Source organism: Gavia stellata, chromosome 10, assembly GCF_030936135.1.
Source record: "Gavia stellata isolate bGavSte3 chromosome 10, bGavSte3.hap2, whole genome shotgun sequence".
NCBI classification, from domain to species: Eukaryota; Metazoa; Chordata; class Aves; order Gaviiformes; family Gaviidae; genus Gavia; species Gavia stellata.
Window position 1 is genome coordinate 9,215,547 of NC_082603.1, and position 22,030 is coordinate 9,237,576.

General features: G+C 42.1%; 1 protein-coding gene across 1 annotated transcript in view; it reads right to left on the bottom strand.

Moving 5' to 3' along the window:
* Positions 1-21,705, bottom strand: part of ATF6 (activating transcription factor 6) — an 80,685-nt gene extending 58,980 nt beyond the window's left edge. Inside the window, exons 1-9 of the mRNA XM_059821919.1 lie at positions 21,636-21,705; positions 21,468-21,544; positions 19,608-19,695; positions 19,177-19,271; positions 18,552-18,681; positions 18,104-18,310; positions 15,366-15,586; positions 9,434-9,619; positions 8,956-9,047 (exon numbers count right to left, since the gene is read on the bottom strand). Coding sequence (XP_059677902.1) covers positions 8,956-9,047; positions 9,434-9,619; positions 15,366-15,586; positions 18,104-18,310; positions 18,552-18,681; positions 19,177-19,271; positions 19,608-19,695; positions 21,468-21,544; positions 21,636-21,705 — 1,166 coding nt within the window. The remainder of the gene's footprint in view (positions 1-8,955; positions 9,048-9,433; positions 9,620-15,365; positions 15,587-18,103; positions 18,311-18,551; positions 18,682-19,176; positions 19,272-19,607; positions 19,696-21,467; positions 21,545-21,635) is intronic.
* Positions 21,706-22,030: the final 325 nt, after the last annotated feature.

Here is a 22,030-nt window from a genome sequence, read left to right on the forward strand (position 1 = left end):
GTGGTGTTGTTCTGTTGTATCATTTCTTCCCCTTCCTTTCTCCCACAAGAGGTCACTTGTAGTGTTTGTCTGTAAATAGGGCTCCATCTTCAGGTAATAGACAGGAGAGGACATGTAGGTAATGGTTTGTACCCTCTGACTTCTCATTCTCAAAAACCTTTCCTTGCCAAGTGGGTATGTGAGGGTGTAGCACAGGATGTCAGAAATATTCCTCCTTTGACATCTCAAATTGACATGGGAGGAAAGGCGTGACGACTTAGGACCAAGGAATCCCTTTAGCAGCTGGGATGAAGGATGGACCTCTCCTGCAGAGCTACATCTGGAAACACCTGGGCACCTGAGGCATACTGAGCTTTACAACTGCTAGGCAGAACAGCAACAATACAAGCTGGAACAGGAAGAGTCTACAAAACAGATCCCAACACCATGACACTGAAGATGAAGTCAATGTTGAGCATTTAAAAACATCAGGTAGAAGAGGCTAGAAACCGTGAAAAGGAAAGGCAAGCGATCCCATTCAGAGGTAAAAAAGCTTCTGAAAAATAGCATTTTCAGCTAAGATATCAACAGTTACTTAAAAAAAAAAAGTTTTAATATGACAGATGGTAAAAGCACAGACAATTTTTTCATTCTGTTGGGCTACAAGATGAGAATTTTGAAAAGAGAGATCACTTTGGCATATCTGCTCTGAGCAAGTCCTACTATTTGCAGCAATGGAGTTACTGCCCCACATTAAAAGTCAAGAAAGACTGAAGCTGAGAAATGGCTTTACTGGACAAGAGGACCAATAAGAAGTTGAAGCTGGAACCTTTTCTGTTTGGCCATGCTTACACACCTGGGGTGCATACCAAGGCTTTGCAGCCTGCATTTGGACATCCCTGATACCATGAGCATTAAAGAGTTTTCACACAGCCACAAACACCCTGTCCAAGCTGGCTGAGCTATCAGCTTGTTTAAGATGCAGAACCAGATCCAAGGGAAAAAAGAAAGAACCACTAAATACTTCATGCAGATGTTTGTTCAGAAGTGTAGATAAATTTGATTATAGGAGGGAAAGAAAAGCAACACTCCTGTCATAGTTTCTCCAGGCCTTCAATGGCACCTGATATTTTAGCTGTATTTTTACTTCTTTGGTTTGAACGTCAGTTTGATAAATGTGAAACCAAGTCTTGCCAGGAGCCCAAACTAAATTTCATTTGTAACTCTGGCTGAACAAACACTGTGCACTTTGAGTTTAGAATACTGACATTTAAGTTGTACAGTAATTTGTAGACAAAAGCCAATAGTGATATCATAACAAAGAGTTTTCTGGGGACAGAACCATCTCTGACTATGAGCTGGGATGTTTCCAATGGGCTAAAGTTGACATTGCAAGGAGACACCAACCAAGAACCTTGTCCTCCTCCTAAATGATTCCAGACAAGGCTGCCACAGTGCCAAATGCTCTCTGGAAAGTATTTCTCGTTTCTTATTCCTGATGAGGGCACCATCTGCCGACAGCAAGGCACTGCCTTCTCCTGCCAGGCTGCTCCAGAGCTACCTATGCGAGTGCTGGGCTGGTGAAAGGAGCCAGGCCTCCCTCCTCTGCTGTGGAGGATGAGGAAAGCAACCCAAACTGGAGGGACAATCTCTTTAAAAAGCAATTTATTTTTAATAAAGCTGTTAGAAAAGAAATGAAGAAAGCAAGTATCGACACCCAGAGCATTTATTTTTGCTTAGAAAATGATATACAGTTTTGGATATTTGAAAAATGTATTACAGTTTTTCCATATTTGGAAGTGGTCTGGCCTTTATTGCCAAAGCTTGGGCAGGCCTGATGCAAGCAGTCTCAACTGCAACATTCATTCAGGGAAAAAAACTTTCTGTATTTCACTCCCAGCCCCAGCAGACAAACTCATGGAGAAAAGGTTAAGTTATCAGCGAGTGCATCTGGCATTCTGTGCAGGGTCTGCAACTGTCCCAGCAGCGGCAGGACAAGGCAAGCGAGCACAGTGGGGCCAAGGCACAACTGCAGCAGGATGAACATGTGTCTGTGATCAGTAAAGGAAGGAGGGAAGAATCGCTTCCTGCTCCTGCAGTTGTAGTTTGTAAGAAAATCAAGGGTATTCAGTTTTATTCAAGCACCAATCCATCAAGACAGAACCTGAACCCAAGTCCAAATTACTCAATCTGTCCTTTTCCTCTCGATTTCTCTCCTTCTCTTCAAGGAGAAACTACAACACAAGACCAAAGGTGTGCTACAGAAGCAGTTTTCTAGCTTTGGGCCATCTCCAACACAAACATGCACTCAACTCAGCACTGAAACATATTCTTTCAGTGTCACAAACCTTAACGAAAGTTTCCTGTATTAGAAGTGTTAAGAGCCACAAATGTCTTCCAGAGCTTCTGCTGTTTTTGCTAAAACACTCAGAGGGCTCCGTATTTCCTTGGCAGCCAGAAGGAGCTGGCTAACAAGGCACTGTTGCATGCCTCTTGCACTCATCTAATAGTTTTCTTTTCACATTTCACCAGTTTCTCTCTACTAGTGTGTAAGAAACTAATAGCCCTTTGACTGTCATCATTTGTATGTATGTTTGTTAGCATACTTCACATATACACCACATTTAAGTCTATTAACTTCCTGAAGATATATGGAAGCCTATTGAGGCTTGCAAAAAGCAGAGAAACAATCCTTTTCTATCATTCACCGAGAAAGAAAAAGCCCAGGATTGGATGAACTGAGAGTTAAGAAACTCACCCTGTTGTACAGCCCACGATTTGTGGTTCTCTGTTCTCAGAGCACCTTTTACAGATGCTTCAGCAGTCGGCACAAGTTTAGACAACAGTATCCAGCCCGCAGCTGAAGGAAATCGCAGGCCACAGGTATCATGTTTAATGCTTACAGTTCAGCACCACTCCCAGATCAGGCACTAGCTCAGCTGGAAGGTGGCAATGGCCAAGCAAGGAGCCTGGCTGGGGAGTTCCTCCTCCATTACACTACAAGCCATCAGTGGTTTCAACTAACCTGCCCGACTTTGCACTGGAATGGAGTGAGGAAGAAGTACACACACAATTAGGAAGAACTGTTAGGACAACAGGGAAAAACCCCCATAAAATACTGTTTCAGTTGCTAGTAATTGCCTTTCGTTTTAGGTAGGTGCCAGACACATGGCTTTAGTCTGCTTAGCACATATTACTCAAGGGGCCATTTGGGATGTTATCAAACATGCCACGACACTGCTCAGTCTCACGATTGAGCTCACCTCCTAGGGCAGCACAGTGGTGAGATCCAGACCATACTGAGACCTTGGCCCAGGACTGGCTGCTATGGGTGGTATCTGCACTGACAAACCTGAGCACACAACATACAGCTCAAACATCTCTGCGGCAACACACCACTTGCTGCACGTGATGTTATGGTAACAAGATTAGCTCCTTTGCCCACACAGCTAATGCTCCCTTTAAGGGAACTACAAAATTATTTCTCTAACTTTCTGACATCCCACCACTGAAGTATCCCTAAGCTCCTGCTTGCCATAAGACAGGTCTGTTTCTTTAATCAGGGAGTCCACCACTAAGGTTCAAACAATAGCAAACTTGCATGAAAACACTGCTGAATGCATGAAACCTCAACATAATCCTGCTCTCCCACACACCAACTCAAGATTGCTCAGCCCAAGTAAGGGCTCTAAACCATACTGACGCCAATACAGGGGTGCTCAACGGATGGTGCTTTCAGCAGCCCAAGCCACATGTGCTCCAAAAGCTCAGCAGGCCACATTAGTACTGACTAGCAGCCTGCAGACTAGGTGGGATGCTAATCTGGGTGCTGGCAAGAGACTTGTGTTTTGCTTACAAGCAGCAGATCGTGGCAGCATGCAGCTGAACAGCCCTTGGGTGATTTCCTCATTTTTAGTAAAAGATAATTAATCTTACCACTTCTGGTTTTTTCCCCCCTAACGTTTCTGTTACCACTCTAAGAAATGGGACACACCCCTAAGTCTTTCAAGAGTCAAAAATCACTGCTTCTCCATTTGATGCAGTCATGCTTTTCAGCTACCCAGGCTGGTGTCTTTATTTGCAGATTGCTCAGGAACTGAATTTTTAATACATTATTCAGTTTCCAGGATAGCCCTGGCAAGTAGAGGAAAATCCACCAGGACACTCTAGAGAGGAGCTGCAATGAAGTCTCTACAGAAGGCCAGCAATTCTAGTGCAGCTGCTGCAGGTCATCAGGACACGAGATTCTGAAGCACCAGCTTTACTCAGCTCCATTAATCACCACCTGTCATCCTCCACCACAAATACAGTTTAAGAATTTTTGGTTACATCACCAAGTCTGTTTTCCAGTTTGAAAGGAGTTCCAGCCATACAGAGATAGCCAACTTGTAAGAAAAAACACACAAACAAAAAAAAAACCAACAAAAAAAATCACACCACCTTCTCACACTCCCTGTTCACAGATCTGCCTTTCCTCTCTCCAACTTCATATTTTTCTTTGTTTTCTGTCCACTAAATATCTGAAATGGTAGTTAGGACACATTCTGTCTGGCTGAGACCTTTATAAACGCTCTAAGACTGTTGTTAGATGATGACCACCATGGAAGCTTGAACAGAGTGATTAGGGGGAAAAAATAACTCGTTGAACATTCTTCATAGCCAAGAAAATAATGCTAGAGGCACTAGCAAGTACCTGGCTTACATGCTTTGCTGCTACTTCCCCAAGAAGCAGAGATGCAGAAAATTTACCTTTTGCATCTTCTGTGATCCTTCTCCCTTCCCTACTTTTTATACATTAGTTGGGTTAGTTTCCTGCAAATGTTTTACTATCACATGTAGGACTTGCATTAAAAAACCCAAACACACAAGACAATTTATATTCAAATGGGAACAGGGAAGAGAAACATAAGAAAAAGATTCCCAAAATAAATACATGGATTGTTTAGACTAGAACATGTTCTTGGTTTCCATTTGTTTCAACATTGTTTGTGCTTGTTTAACGCATTTTCAGATCTGGTTAGTACCCAGACATGGTAACACAAATATGGAAATTAAACAAGGAAAAAAAAAAAAAAAAAAAGAGGCATCTAGGAATTATAACAGTCTGAAAATTTTCAGATTTCATGTTGTAGGTGATAAAAAAAATGCAAAGCTAATTAGATGGTTCTTAATGCCAGAAGTCAGCAATCTTTCGGGGTGCCATGCCGGCTGAGAACACAGCCATGCTGACCGACACTGACTCTCACAGAAGGCAAGCGCGAAAGCAGGAGACGCTGCCTCCCACAGATACCTGCCTCCAGATGTCGTGGTTCCAGCTCCCAACCCTGCTGCATGCCAAGGTTTGTGTGCTCACTGCCTTTTGTGCAAACACAGTGGGTTGCCAATTCCTGTCTTGCACCTCATGGTATGCAAGACTGGGGCAAGGGGATGACCTCTCCACGGAATTAAATCAAAATTTACCCTTTCCCCTTCATACACTTCACCAATCATTCTTAAATAATAATAAAAAGAAATTTTTATAGATGTTAAATCCAAACCCAAATAATTCACAAAGATTAGAGAATAGTTCATTGACACACAGATGGGAAACTCCTAGATGCCTTTCTCCTGATATAAAGCAAATAGATTAAATAGAAACTTACACTAATAGAATTCCTCCTAAATCACTTTTGCTTTTAATAATCAAAAGTTTCAGTTTTCTATACAAATATCAAAAAGCCCAAAAGAGTTTAGTAACACAGTACAATATAATGCAGAGTTATCGTCAACTCTATACAAGCCACTTTCACGACCAGAAAGTATTCAATTCACATTTATATTCAATTTATATTTAATTTGACTTAAGTCAATATATATATTTAATATTTAAGTATTTTTAAATTATATTTAAGTTGACTTAAGAGATAACATGGTTCCATTTCCAAGACTGAAGGATGCTCCGAAAAGCTTGTTGGCAATTAAACAGACTGGACTAGACTTCCCCTCCAAAATTTTTAAACAGATTTCTTGGGTCAATACACCAGCTTCCCTACCAGACTCTCAGCTCCACTCCCATATTCCCATGTTCAATGTTACAGATTACCCATACACATAGTATATTTGTCAGCATGAAAAAATGTGTCAGCAGAATAATTTTATCTGCTAAACTTGTTTTCCAAGGGCTGCCATACCCTGCATTTCTTCTAATAATCTTAAAACAGCAGAACAGCAGAGCTTCAGAGTCCTCCATGAAACATCGCAAACATCTCTCCACTTATGTACACAGTCAACAAGACTTAAGACCAATAAACAAAATTATGTGTGAACCAGTGCTAGTACAACACATGTCCACTAATGCACAAGAAAACATGGAACTAACTACACAGCCAACCATCCAGATGTTTTCTTGTGGGATGACGAGTGCCCAAACACTGCACTGCACCTCTACTGACCAGGCCACAGAGGGTTTGCAGGACTGCCTGTCCTTCAGCTTCACTCCCTGTCCCCAAACAACTTGACCTTCTCCGATTTGACAGAAATAGGCAGCTAAAGAGAAAAGCTATATATCTGTTCTTTTGTTGTACCTCTAGCCTTCAAAGAATCCTATCACTTCTGATTAAGAAACTGAAAAACATCTTACAATAAGGCCAGCTAGGGAATTTCAAAGTCTGCTACAGAATTTAGCGGGTGAGATTCCCACATTCTTGCTTTTTTTGGATGTCACTCTCTCTTTGCAATGGTTCATTGGTTTTAAATAATAAAATATTGACTGCTAATATGTTTGATTCAAAACATCCTGTGCCTGAAAGCTGTCATACCTCCACACAGGTAGGCAAGCGAAATGATTTCCTACAGAGAAGAAATGGCAACACTGTAACAAACTTTCAAATCAGATTTACCTCCAGTTGACCACTGCATAGAAATGAGGTATTCCACAGAGAGCTAACTCAGGGGAGAAAAGTAATTTTGCTGAACTATAAGGTAGCATGGATATTTTAACAAAAAAAAAAAAAAAATTAAAAATCCCCTTATTTCTGTAAGAAGTTGCAGGGACTGAAAAACATCACGTGTATTGGAAGCTTCTGTTGTTAAGGAATAAGCAGAACAGCAATCATGACTATCACATTCGTGGAGCTACTATTCAGTGACACCTCTATAAAAGGAAGAAAATGCATATGGGAGGAGTGAAATCTTAAGTAATGGTTTGTATATCCCACATTCTGGGCCTTCCAAAGGGTATTGCAAAATCAATATTCATACCACCTTGATACAGTCTAATATTTTAATTGCAGTGTGAGCATTTATTCTGCTAGAAAAGAGACAGCAGAAAGATAAGAGTAATTCCTTGCAAATTTGCAATTACATTTCTCCTCACTGCCTAAATCCAGTACTGATGCAGACCACCTAGTTCAGGCACAACGATTACACTGGCATGCTCAACCAGACATCCAAGAATTTCTTTTTGCTTTACCTACTTTACTAACATCAAACAGGCCAAGAAATTAACCCTGTCACATTTCTATAGTTACTGATTGTTGCAAAGATATGAACACAAACTGACCTTTCAGTCTACTTTGACAGCCGTTTCTAGCCATCAAGCTCAACACCTTACCCATTCCTGGGGGTAGAGAAGCTGACACAGGATCTTTGGAGCACTGTATGTATGTTTCCAAGCCTCTCAAAACCAAGAAGAGCTTCACACATTCCAACTCCTCACTGTAATGTAGAGGCAACTAAAATTCCTTCCAGCTTCAAAAAGGTTACTGGTTGTATAAGGTCTCACCAAGTAAGAACAGTGTCTCTCGAGTGAGTGGTAATGTTTGCAAATGCAGATGGGATGTACAAACCAATTGCTTAGTATCTGAAAGCTGATTTTTCTGCCTGATAGTCAACAATCCCAATACAAACCATAAATGCACTAAGAAACGGTCTACCTTAAAATCATCCATATCAAAGTAAAATTACCAGCTGTATTTCACTGCCTGAGATAAACAGTATTTGCAGTAAGTGCAAATACTTGAAAAGTAATTTCAGCTTTAGCTAATTTCCTAATATTATTAAAAATACAAATACCAACATTGTAAAAGTTTATCGTAGTCAGAAACAAATTCTTCCTCCAGATTTATCCCATCCCATTCCTTTAGTTTGACTGGGGTTTTGAGGACAAATGGGGACACTGCTGACTGGGAATCTACTGAAATATCCTTCTCTCTTGAAAAAGTGAACAGCTTCATATAAAAAGGTCCTTGTGTTCCAAAGCCAGGTTAAATAGACAGACAGGTGCAAGAAGTATCCCTTTTTAGTCACCTCTCTTCCACAGATTTCTTTCTAAAGTGTCTGGAAAGTAATGCAACATTTCCTTCCTGCTCCCTGGTTCCTATGGCCAACTGATAAAGTTTGAACAAGAGAGGTTTTTGATTACCACTTCAACCAATTAAGGAGAGGGAACAACCTCTTCACCAGATCTAGAAGACAAGTAATACAGGGCTTATACCATAACGAGGAAGATTGCGGCTAGACACATCTAATGGTCAGGATTGCAAAGCACTGGAATAAACAGTGGGATTTCCTGCACTGGGTACTAAAAGCAGCTTAACGTCATAGCTATTGAGATTAGCACAGGTATAAACAAGCAGACGAGCTCTCAAAGTCTGTGACTTTTTTTCTAAAAGGACTCTAAACACAGCTTTTTAATCTCTTCAGGTATAAATGGAGCACACTGCTGTATGCTGCATTGATTAAAAAAATGCCAAACCAAGAAAAATTAAAAGTAGAACATCCATCTCTTCTTGCCAGAAGGATTCCAAAAGAGGAACCATTATACAGATAAGTCTTCCCCTACGCAGGAGGAGGGTGAAGGACAGAAGTCAGGTTTCAAGCTCAAGGCTTTAAAACACAACACAGCCTGTATGAAAGATTCAAACAAAAACAAAAACAAAAAAAATAATCACAGGACAGCGAACTCGCTATGCAAAAAGGAATTCCTAGGCAGCTTACCTCAGTGGACCATAATTCAACATTATGAAAGCCAGTATCACCATCACACACAGGGTCCTTCTCTTTGGAGATGATACTTTGAGCTTCTGGTTCTAGACAGGAAAAAACAGAGAAGACATGCAATAAAAAAGGGGCACAGACATGCAAAAGTACGTCAGGACCTAAATAAACCAAATTATGCTTGCTTTTTAGATTTATACTTGCCTAATTATGTATTGTTTGTACATTATATTCAGCTTTTATCCAGTCTATCTTCTCAGTGAAATCTTCAGAAGCACCATAAACAAGGAATTAAAAGTCAACTAGACAATGCAACAGCTGTCCTGACCTAGAGTTGGTAAAAGTCCTGCTCAGAGTGGGAGACTGGGCTAGAAACTCCCAAAGGTCTTCCAGTCAACATTTCCATGATTCTGTTCAAGTGACTTCCACCTGAGCAACTGACTTTATATAAAGTCAGATCTTCACGACAATCTCTTACCTCTAATACCACTTCATCCAGCTGCCTCTTCAGTGTGCTGTTTTCTTTTTTGAGTTTCTCATTCTCCAGTAAGGCTGCCTCCAGCCTTGCCTCCAGTCCCAACATGTATTCTTTCTTTTTCTTCCGTGACTGAAAGGCAGACTCCCGGTTTTTGATCATGCGCTGCTGCCTTCTCAAGACATTGACCTGGACAGACAATACAGAGGCCTGTTAATGATCCACAAGTTAAAAGTGCCTCTATTTCATACATAATTTCTGCTCCTCTACTTTGTCAAAAGTCTGCATAGATAGCTTCCCACTCTCTGCTTCAAATGAGCTGAAATGTTCAGCACAGAGGCAACTAGCAATCACGGTACACCGCCAAGAGTTATAGCTCATGGATGATGAAAACAACAGGTCCTGCACTGTCTCTGTTTTCTCTTGCATTCTCAACCTTCTATATGTAGGGGACACAAAATGTATACTCAAGAAGCAGTTTGATTTGATCGATCAAATCACGAAGACAGAAAATACATATCTACAGGTCTGCAAGGTAGCAAGAATGTCTTTCACCTTCACTTTAGCATACACCATTTTATAGGCTACAATCAGTCATCTGTTTTCATAACGGGAAAGTCCTACGATTTTTTAGTTTGTCCTGCATGGAAGCCATTTCCACACTGATAACACTTGTTTCTGTACCTTTTCCAGCTCTGCTGTAGAGTTTTTGAATACTGTTGCTGACCTCAGATTGCACATTCTATGTGTATCAAGCACTGACATGGCAGTTTAAATGCAGCCTCCAGGTGCATCTATACTAGTATTTTAATTCAGATCCGGAGTGTGGCTTTGATGCACATTTCCTGATTATCCCACTTCACATGCTTCGGTTCACATCACAGAACAGTCTTTGATAGAGCACACAAACCAGATTCCTTCTGGATGAAGCTAAACCAACAAATATACTCCAGGAGGGCACATAATTCACTCCAACCACTAGCAGGCATTCAGTCTGCAACACCAGACTGGGACAGTTCAAAGTAACCCCTCCCCATCCTCCAACAGTCTTGATGACTCTAATTTTTTTTCCCAAGCAGGAACAGTCTATCATCTTTCACCACTTACTCATTTTGTGGTTTGCACTGAGTGGGACAACCTAGACTGAAAGCATCTTGCTGCTGACAAGGATAACAATGAGCGATACTGCAGAGCTGTACAAAACTATTTTAAATCCTAAGTTTAAACACTACTCTGTTGATTCCCTTTCCTTTGCAGATTAGCAACAGCAACTGTTTTTATTAAAAAAAGATGACTTCCATCACATTATTAAGCTACAACAGGATGTGCCTTAACAATGTTTACATTGAAAGAAAACTGAATGCTGTATCTTACACAGACCTGGATATCCTCCAGTAGTTACTAACATACGCACTGGAGTAACCTGTATCTATTTGAGCACGAAAGCTAAAGAAAAAAGATGAGAACTATTCTAGAAGTATCATTCTAGGAAAAAACAAACAAGTCACAGAATAGTAACATTAACGAACTCAAATAGTGTGCTCCAGTTAAGATCTGGCTGCTTAAAGAACCTTAACCATAGCTTTCTGACTCTCTCCCTGTATATACCCGCACACAGACAGTATGTTGCTCTAGGGCTTTCGTGTCTGCAAGAAATATTGGCTACAGGCTGTTTGAAGAAGTCATTCTTCTTCATGATACTGCAGTCTGGTGACAAAGACTAAGAAAACATGTTACAGTGCATTAACATCTTGGGCTGTCTCCATGTTGATCTAATTGCTTTCTGTAAAGATCATTTATTATACGTCTTGTCTGCTGCCACCAACAAAAGTCTGTGAAAGTGAAGCTGTTTGTACTTACTCCAGTTTCTCTCTTTAGCAAAGAGAGAAGGAGGAAAAGATTTTAACATATTTTCATTAACACTAAGCTTTATCTTGAATTTTTAAGTACTACAATACTTAACATAAGAAAACTTCTGCAGACATATAAAAACTTTGGGAAAAAAAAGATTCAGGCTAGCCAAGGACTGCAGTGTATAGAACACACCAATTTGGGGCCAGGATCACTTCAACTGTCCACAGATGAAATAATAAGGAATGAGTTCATGCAGCAGCTTTGGCTTGAGTTGTGTGATATTCCAAACAAGTAGTTACATTCCTCTTTTTAATAAGAGGTTTTGCATCGTGAAGTCAAACAGAGAAGACCAAATTGTTTACATCCATTCTGGTTTGCAGACCTGCTCATGATTATTCACTACTGGATAGCTTTTGACTAAGTGTCTGGAACCTCTGGCAAATCTACCTGCTTCCCTGGAGAAAACATGGAGTTAAAGCACCAGTGCAGTGTTTGTACACTAAGAGTACATCCTAAGGTACATCTATCACTGTTTCAGACACTACCAGCTACATTTCAAATGGTATTTATCTAGACTGCCCTCCTTTACTCAGTGTTCTCCAAACGCTGCCAGGAAGAGCAGCTCTCCCCAGTCCAATTCGAGGTACTCTGTGCAATAACTGCATTTCAGTCTATACCACACCAGTTTCACTTCAACTCATTTCTTAACGTTGCTTAAATGAAACCCAACTATTTGTGGCCTTGAGTTATTTTGTTTTAATTGACAAACCCTAAAACAGTTTAAGGTCCTTGGCCAAACATTTAGTGCTTGCCTGGCTTTTCTTGGGGAATAGGCCACAACTGCACACCTGATCCTACCTAAATCTGATGCCGGAAACAGAAAGAGTTGTGTGTGTGTGAAATAGTGCCACAATGCTTAAACCCGGAAGCAGTATGGCACTGAGCATTACACAGCTGGCTTGGCATCAAGATAAACATGTCCCTTGCTTGATCATTTTGATAATCAGAAGAGAAAGAGGAACTAATTTATAATGTCACACTGCTTGAGCAACATTGCTTTGCACAAGTGCTGAACAAAGATTAAACACAGCAAACACCTCTGCTAACTTTTTTTGCAACCTCCCTCTTTGTAGGTTGTATTGTATTAATTTACCCCTCAAGATAGTAACTTCTGGTTCTCAGGAAATACAGACTGTAAAGAGAAAACATTGGCATTAAAATAAAACATTAAACAGTGATGCAACTTTTGCTTCCTGGCTTTAAAAACTACACCACCGCTAACACACACAAAAAAAAAGATGCTGTAAGTATGGAGAAGTGAAAGGTTCATTGCAAAACCTTGCTGCAAACAGTACTAACTAGATTCAGATTGTCCTCTATCTTCAGAGTCTTTGCAAAGAGTCATGCACTTTACAAGTAAACACTGCTACCTCAATTTAGTCTTCCAAAGAAACCTCAGTTTAACCTCCATTCCAACGCAAGCTGTATTACTAGCACAAGGCGGTAAGAATGTCTCTCACACTCCACAGAGTTTTTGGTACACACACTGGGAAAGTTAACAAAGAGCTGAAAGTACAAATCATTTCAACTTTACATTGGCTGGCTTCTTACCTCAGCTTATGAATGCTGCTGTCTTCAAAGATGCATCTTAAATGTGGGAATACAAAACCTATGCAAGTGGCCTCTGTTCTTATGAAAGATCTGGGTTTTCTTGTCTCTAACGCAACAGAACACAACTTGACTAATAAGTTTATTTCATATGAAAATTACCCAATGTACAGCACATAAAACGGGATTCTTTAATAGAAATCCACACTTATGTTGAAGTAATTTTGCGTAATCTAATTTTTTCTAAATTTTCAGTATTTTTTAATCAACAGAACTGGGAGGCAGAATTAAATCCTTTCTCATTACAGAGTGGAAACTAAACTGGATTCCCTCACACACCTACCATTTATGCCCACATACCATTTAATTGCAACAGGAAAGGCAACCTCCTTTTTTAGTCAAGAGCCTCCTTCCTTCAACCGGAAGAGTGGCTTGCTTAGGCAGCGCTTCTTTTGTTCAATTTCCTACTGGAAAGTTCTTCACTGGTTTCCTAGTGAAGAGTGACTGCACTGAAAGCCTGGCACTTCCCCACAGGCGGCAAGCTGCATAACCATGTGCCACCAGGACAAGCACGACATAGGGCCTCAACCATATAGCTTGCTATCAGCAGATCTCAGTCTAACCCATTGGAAGGGCTGAGTGTTAAGCCAACAGTTTATCCCTCCTAAGCCCAAAAGAAAGTCCTGCAGTGTTTCTTTTCATCCTGCAACATTTGCTTAGATTAGCAAACAAAAACACATGTTACAGAGCTCCAACGACAGCTACATCTGTGCAGCTCTGAGCGCCACATATGGCGTCTATGGCAGTCGCAAGATGTTTTAACCCTGCTGGCGCCAGCTGCATCCTGAAACAAAGTGCTATTTCACAGTATGTGCCAAAGAGCAGTTGCAACTGTTTTTTCATATTTCAATAAACACAGGTAAGATGTGCAGCATTTAGGCTGATAGCACTTCTTAAAATTGTCTCCCCAAAACAGCTTCAGGTGGAAATACCCACACAACCATCGTTCAAAACAAACAACTATTCATTATCCCAGCTACACATTTGACTATTGACTGTCATAGATGCGTATATGAAGTGTGATGATAATAAGGGGGTTTTGTCAATTAAACGATACATTCAGACAACGGCAAGGTGCCATGCCAGTCCTGATTACAGGGAGTCACAAATCTAAGGACTGCTGACAGCTCTCTTCAGTTTGGCTTTGCATGGCAGGCAATTATCATTTAAAAATGCAGTGCTCTTAACTGGTCTGTCTACTGACAGACCTTTGTTAGCTTCTTGCAAATTCAAGATTAGGTTTCCATTGCAGTCTGGCTGCTGAATTATTTACAGCAAATAATTTTTCATTTAAAAATGCATGCCACACACAAATATGAACAGTGAGGAAAATTTAACATCAAGCATGAGCGGCAATTCTCAGACGCTAAGAAACCATACAACAACGTCCTTCCAGAGAAGCCAGAAGGCACATGCCTTTGAGAAAGTGTCCTGCACTGCTAATAAGCAGGTGACTACACTGCAAAATTTCATGTGAACAGACACCAGTGTTTTCTCCCTCACGCTGAGAGATGCGATAGGACCTGCAGCTCAAGACAACCACGCTACAACCACGCTTGGAATACCGCACTGGAGAACAACACCCTGAGGGTTTAAAAGCCACAAAGAAGCTTCTGTACTTTCCAGAACCAGGCCTTCCTTTGGACAACAAAATGCAACCAAAGCAGCTCCAAACTACTAGGAACTAAATCAAGTTAATGCCCAGCTTGCTAGCTAGTTAAGGTGAAAGCTGAAAGCGGGAAAAAAACCCCACACCTCTCAAAAGCAATTTCTGTTTACACCTACTGCTTACTGTGAGCTATTGTGGCAAAACTTATTTATTTGTGCAGTGACTGCTGAGAGCTTTTCTACTTCTTCAGTATATTATTAAAAGGAGCTTGAAGAGATTAGGATCATATGAAACTCAATACCTGAAGTTTCTGAAGATTATGGGTATAAGCCGAGGAAACAAAGGGGGTGGAAAAAGCATCAGGCCTACTGCTGACATTTTCAATTCAACTACTTCCAAAGGAGTGTTTTTATTATATGAATTAGAAAAATTGGGTTAGCACTAATTAAAAATCAGACATATCAAATCTTCCTATACGTAAGAGAGCTCCAGCCATTGAAAGCTTGCAATTGAGAAGACAAGCGAAGACAAAAATACATCAGCACTGTCTTCTGCCACAAGGCTTGCATACCTGGTCTGCAACTCCAGGCAGGCCAGCAGATATCAAGCTGTCCCTCCCCATTCTTTGCCAAGCTGCCGAATTCCCTGTTTACTGTTAGAAATCCTATTAGACGAGCCCAACTACAGCTCTGTCTTCGTGTGACTCTGAAGTGACCTGGTTCTCCCATTATGTCCCACATGCAGGTAACTGAAAACTGTTTCCAAGCTTTGGTTATTAGGTATCATCACACAGTCAGAACTTACATCCAGCCCCATTGCTGGTGTGGTGCTTTGAAGCAAGGGCTTAGTCACTGGTATTTTGCCACTTGTTGAGCCATTTCCAGCAGATGGAGGCAATGCATTCACCGTATGATTGTGAAGCGGCGTGTTCCCTCCAGTGACAGCAATGACTGGCTGGGAGGGAGGAAGCACCCCAGAAGCCTGGAGCTGTACCACAGTGGGCTGAGGGAGCACCACTGATTGACCTAGAACACAAGAACAAACAGGAGTGCTCAGTGTATGATATGAAATGGATTTGTACACAACCAGTTTGTAGGGGAAAATGATATAGGAGTTAGAAAGCCTTGCTTCCTCTCCTGTCCTGCACGATTTATTTCAAGTCCAATTCTTCAGCGCTAGTATATTCCACAGGATAGGAATGACAAGAAAAAAAAAAGCTCAAAAGATTGCAGGGCTCTTAATCCATCCTGCAAACCAAAACTACACATATTAAAGGGACCCACTAAATCAAGCTCTCTCCCAAAACCCAATGGTACTTCAAAGTTAATGAATGTCAACACTTGTTAGAAACGTTACTCATTTCAGTATGGCTAACGCTTGATGCACTTTGAGCAACTTTTTCACAGAACTTAGCCAGCTTTCCTCATTCCTCCTTCTCCCCTTTGTCCATCCCTACTTTACTGCTGTATTCAATGGAAAACTTACTACACTGAAGTGATTCATACTATACAAACCAATTCAGAAACAGCATAGAGAAAGAAGATAAATGAGAAAGAACAATGCAAGTTACACTTTCAAAACACAAGTTAAAGCCTCAATTCACACTAAGACAAAAGACATTTTTCAAAAAAATGGGTCATGTAAGAAATGTTATATACAAGCTGAACAGAGCTTAAAGAAAAGCAAGCAGAAGAAAATGAGGTAATTTTGACAGAGTTTTAAATGGAATTAAAAACAGTCACTTCCAAGAAATTTCAGTCCAACAACTACATTTAACTCAAGCAGGTGCTTGAGTAATATTTTGTTGTCTGAAAACACATGAACATTTCTTTAATCCTTTGTAACAGGATGACCTTGCCAGCTTTCAGAAACAGCACGTTCCAGCTGAGCATTCCAAACAAAATGCACAGTGATATATTACAGCATTTACCCAACCTTCTGGAAGGTGAAAAATGAAGTCATTTACCTAGTGCCAAGATCTTTTATGTATGAGGTGTAGGATTAGATGTCCTTTTATGCAGAGATAATCTTGATGACATCGTAAGTTAGTACTACCCTATTTAAGAACCTCAAATAGTGAATTTGACATTATTTCAACTTTTTTTCACGCATAAAGTATGTGATGCTCTAAGATCATGCTTTCTTCTTTAAGCTTTTATGAAAGGGACTGTAAAAATATCATTCCTCATGCTCCTTTGAAGATTATAGCATATTTCAAACTGGCAGCTCCAACTTGTCATGTGCAGGTGATTTTGATTAATGAAAAAGATCCTTATGGTTTTTGTTACGGAAGTGGCACTATAGAATTTTTAAACACACCACCAGTTAAAGTAATTACATGGCATGGAAATATCTTCTCAAAAGTATTTCCTCTATAGCGCCTCACAGAAACTACTCTCCTGACTTTTCTTCAGGGAAAAGAAGCTGATCTTCACAGTACTATACTTATATCCAAAAAATCCGTAACTCCAACAATCCTTATTCCAGGCGGTATTTTATCAGCTGGAACATCAGAAGGAATAAGAATTAGGTCACGCTGACTGTGCTGATCTGTGTTTTATGCAGTGCAACAATCTTAGGCACGTTGTAACAAATGTCAGCGTCTCCAGCTTTGGCTTAACTCCTGATGGAAGAGCAATTAGTAACGAAGACAAATTTTTCACTATTGCAATAATTTCTAGATACATGCCCTTAAGTATTTGTCTCCTTTTCCCTCGACGCTTCAGTGCCTGTACAGTCAACAGCAAGAGACTGCAGCCATCAGCTGGTGAAAACGAGCAACTGCATCTGACAATTCCAGCAATGTCCCTACTAGCTTAGCTGAAGAGTAAAATAATGCTTGGGATTCAGAAATGAAGGCTCAAGCTACTTCAAAAATCTGTTCCAGGGCAACAGGAGGAATGAAGAATTATCAGTGGACAGGAAATCACTTGCCTCTTGTTAACATCAGCTTGCAGCTGTAAGCAACTATTCTAACTTCTGACACGGCTCTCTTAGCAGACTTCACAACATCCTATTTAATGCTGTTTAGTGAGATAAAAAGCCATAAACTCATGTTCCCACCATCCTGTGCCACAGTTTCATGTGAGTAAAAAACAGCTTTTATCACTCCTCCCAAGCTTTCAAGCTTCATTCAAGCCATCCTAACTGATTCTGCTGGATCTTCCTTTGGTTACAACAGAATAGTACCGTAATCACCTTATGCACCATTTGCCATCACAAGTAGAGGAAAGGGTCCCTAGAGATCCTTCCAAATCAGCACTTTTATCTCCACAGCTTCCAGTGCTCAGCGTAGTGTCTTTTTCTATACTGTCTTCCATTCTACACAATGCCCAGGTGAGTGCTGTTTCTCATAGGACTATATGAGAGAGGAATAAGGCCATCTTCCCAGCCTAAAGTTTTTTTAGCAAAGCATGTAAGACCCCTCTTTTTACTCCTACCCCTCCTGTTTCACCCACCAAAGCTAATTTCATTCTAGTGACTGTCCCAAACAGACATCATGTTTACCCCCAGACCTGGCTCAGTCAAGACAATTCACCTACCTTTAGGGGGTGCTGGCTGGATGTTAACAACTGGCTGATGCTTTGGCAGTGGCACAAGCGTGGGAAGAGTCTGAATAATGATGGTTTTAGCTGGGATGCCAATGTTAGCCTGAGCCTCAGGTACAGCAGGCAAAAGGGGTTTGGGTTGTATCGAAGGCCTGGACACTGTCTGACCACACTTCTTCAGGGTCCTCGCAGAACTATTTGCTAGGACAGGAAAAAGAGCCAGAGTTGAACCAGAAGATGTAAAATAAAGAATTCAAGCAGTAATAACATGGCTTTTGGTACTTTTTTTTAACCCATCTATAATATTTGTTAAAAACAGACATATCCGATCACAAATTCGGGTCAGAAATGACAGGATATACTAGCGTCTGTTAGTTAAACATTCGCATGCAAGACAAGATGCATACTATCTCTGGAATCAAAGTAACTCAGTCTTTCATACCAGATCGAGAAGTGATGCTGACAGCAGGCTTCTTCCCTCCATCTCCCTCGGGGGATGCAGGGCTTCTGCAACTCTTGCTGTAAAGAGAGATGGGAGACATCTGGGCACTACAGCTGAAGTCCACGTCATCCTGCAGACAGAAAGTACAGGAGATTAATGCTTCAGAAACACAGAAAAGTGTCTACTAGCAGTTCAAAATAAAACAGCCTTCCATCACATCTGTGCTGCTGCTTCAGCAAACAGGAGAAAGGTTTTGTTCTGCAGTTTTATTCTGGACAATGCTAAGTACCACTAAAAACCAAAGTACCACCTTTCCTTATCAGCAGAGCGAGGCGGGGGCAGAGGCCAGCAACTGCTAGACTTTAGAAGGTGTTTTGTTTGGCAACCAAGCCAATACACACAACTGAGGAAAGAGAACTGAACATGCTCTTTTTAGAATGGGTCACTGCAGGAGAGGAAGGAAAACATTACTGAAGGGAAGTTGTTTTTGCAAGGGTTGAACAAATAAGCTGTTTCCTCTTATGCCATGAAGTTGGTCAGACAAGTAAATCTCTGGGCTTTTTGTTTGTTGCAACTGGTTCTGAATGACTGTTGCTATTTGTGTTACATGGAGGTTTTTGCATACAGGCACATTCTGCACTGGAGAGCCCACAGACGACGGAGAAGGGACCGAACAATTTGAAGTGGCTGGTGATAAGGGTTCTGTCTTCACGCTTGCATCTGCAAGAGGCAGATAAAGAAATTTTACTGTGCAAGTGTTTAACAATGGAAGATCAGTAAAGAACACACTGCTCTATACCAGCTATTTAAATCCTGAAGCAAGGCACAGCAGGAAACATAGCAAGATTAAACATACTAAACATCTTAGCTGGTAGGGCAGTCCCCGGCAGCTGTACCCATCCTACAGAAACACAGCATGACTTCTCATCACAGTGTTAAATGCTGCAGGACATTGAATAGTTTCACACAAGTTACCACTATCCTAAAGTTATAACACCTCACTCTTGTGGGGTGGGAGTGAATAGTCACACCTGCAAAATACAAAAGCTAGATTACCTGCATAAGCATGGCCTGTAATATTCCAAAGATCCGAGTCCCAAGACATCAAATCCAAATCAAAATGAAAGTTATAGAGATCATTTTCCTGAAATGACAGTTCAGAAAAAGAAACAATACAAAAAGACAATATACGTCAAAACCACCAGCCATTATGTTCACATTCTCACAGCTCTGGAAAACAAAACAAACTACCACTTCAGTTGCCTTAAAGCACACAGAGATAAAAGCCCTTAAGGGGGCAATTCTCAACTGGAATACAGAAGACAAGGCTTCTTTTAAAGCTTAGAGCTGCAGGAAAGGAGCATATCAGTTTAAGACCATCACTAATTACTGTAACCAGTAATTTGTAAAGTGAAAGTCTGTAAAGTCCAGTCACTGAACCACCTTATATAAAACACAAGTTTTAGTAGCTTGTTCGCATCCTCCCCTTCATCTTAATTGAAAAAGATTTATTTAATGCCCTTCCATCATCAGATCTCAAAGCACTTTATAAACAAAAGCAGTATCAGTTTACCAGCAGGAAAACAGACACGAGGACTAATTTGCTCAAGATCTGATGAACAGTATGCATTAGGCCTCCTTATACTTGAATAAACCAACATCATTACCTTCTAAAGCCAAGGACACCAGCTTCCTTTTCCAAAAGGAAAAAAGAGACTAAAATCACTTCATATGTATTATTTATTGGACAAGCTTTAAAACACTGATCAGGTTTTTGCTCCATTTTTTCAGCTGATACAACTGTAAGTCTCAGTTCCCTACTCAAATGTAACATTTTTATGAGCACTTGCATGAAAAATATTTATATCACATGCCCAACTTATACAAATATACAGCAAAGATTTTCTTGCTAAAAACTATCCTGCAAACATACCTCTCCTTATGTTCCTAACTTGCCTCGTAAAGGGAGGCTCAGAAAGTCTGCAGACTGCACAGAAATTAGTATTTGCAGGCTAGGATGAAGAAAAAGCTCTTCAGAACATATTTATAGGAAGAATGACCAAAAACCACAGCCGGAGCTGTGCACTAAGAGCCTCCACACAGGTGACTAATGCTGACCTGGTAATGGGCAATACCCTGCCCTTGTACAATGCAACAGTTCCCAAATTTTGTACAGCACCTGTAGGAATACTCTTAGTACCAGAGGTTATGTTGGATAACCCAGGGGTTGTGTCGGAGGAGGGTTAGGACACAGTGAGCAGAGAGAAGGCGGGGGGAAGAACACAGTGGAGAATGCATGAGACAAACCCCCGGGGAAGAAAAAGCCATTATGTATGATCAGACAGTGAAAAATATGGGGATTAATGCATAAAGTTGCAAGCAAAGGGTTTAGAAGAAAATCCAAAAATAGACAAGAAAACAAGAAGCTATCTTATAGGCAAGGTGATAAAGCACTGCACTGGTGGACGCAGATGTAACGTACCCACGCTTCTCCACACTTGTCCCTTCACGTAACCCAGAAACGTACTCTCCTGTCAGCGCTACCTTGCAGGGGAAGTTTACCTTCATTAGGTCAGGGACAACACAGCTTTTCCTGGACACAGCACCTCAAACTTCCACTTTAAACTCTCCCCTTTAACCTTGGCTTTTACGTCTCTAGCTTTGATACCGACAGTTCACTAACAGATTGACAGCTCTGCGCCTCAACAGCTAACGCAGGGGTGAACGGGTGAAGGCCTGTCAGCCACCGGCGCTCCAGCCCGGGAGCTCGAGTGTCTCCTGCCAGAAGGCCGCCATGAAACCCACAGCGCTGCTCCGCGGGGGAACCCCCGCCGGCGCCTCCAGCCCCCGAGCCGGCCCGTGGGGGCACACCGCCGGCGGGGGGGGCAGGGAACCCGCCTCCCGCCCGGTACTCACGTCGGGCTCGTCCCTCGGGGCCCGCCGCGGCTCCGCGGCGCCCAGCAGCTCGCTCAGCTCCTCGCCCAGCACGGCCTCTGCGGAAGAGACAGCGGCCTCAGCGCCGGCCCGGCCCCGGCGGGGAGCTCCCCACCGCCCGGCCCCGGCCCCCGAGCCCCCCGCGCTCACCCCAGTCGAGGCCGCCCCCCGGGGCCGGCAGCAGCCCCGCCGGCTCCCACTCGGCCTCGGCCGCCGCCATCGCTTCCGCCTTTCTCCCGAAACCCACGTCTCCTTCCGGCAGCGCCCCGCCCCGCCCCACCCCGCCGACGGCGGCCGACGGCGGACAAACGGCGCCGCGGCGGCTTCGCGGGGCCCGCGTGCGTCCCCACGGTCGCTGTCCGCGTCGGGGCTTCGCTTCTAGACCCCAGGGCCTGAGACGAGGGCCGTCCCCACCCGCACCCAGGCAGTCACACAGAGGCGGCTCGTTAGACACAGGCGTTTATTCAGGCCCCGCTGGCACAAGCCCGTCGCCAGAAGCACGAGTGGGGGGAGCCGCGGGGGAACGTTCAAGGCGGGGAGGCAGC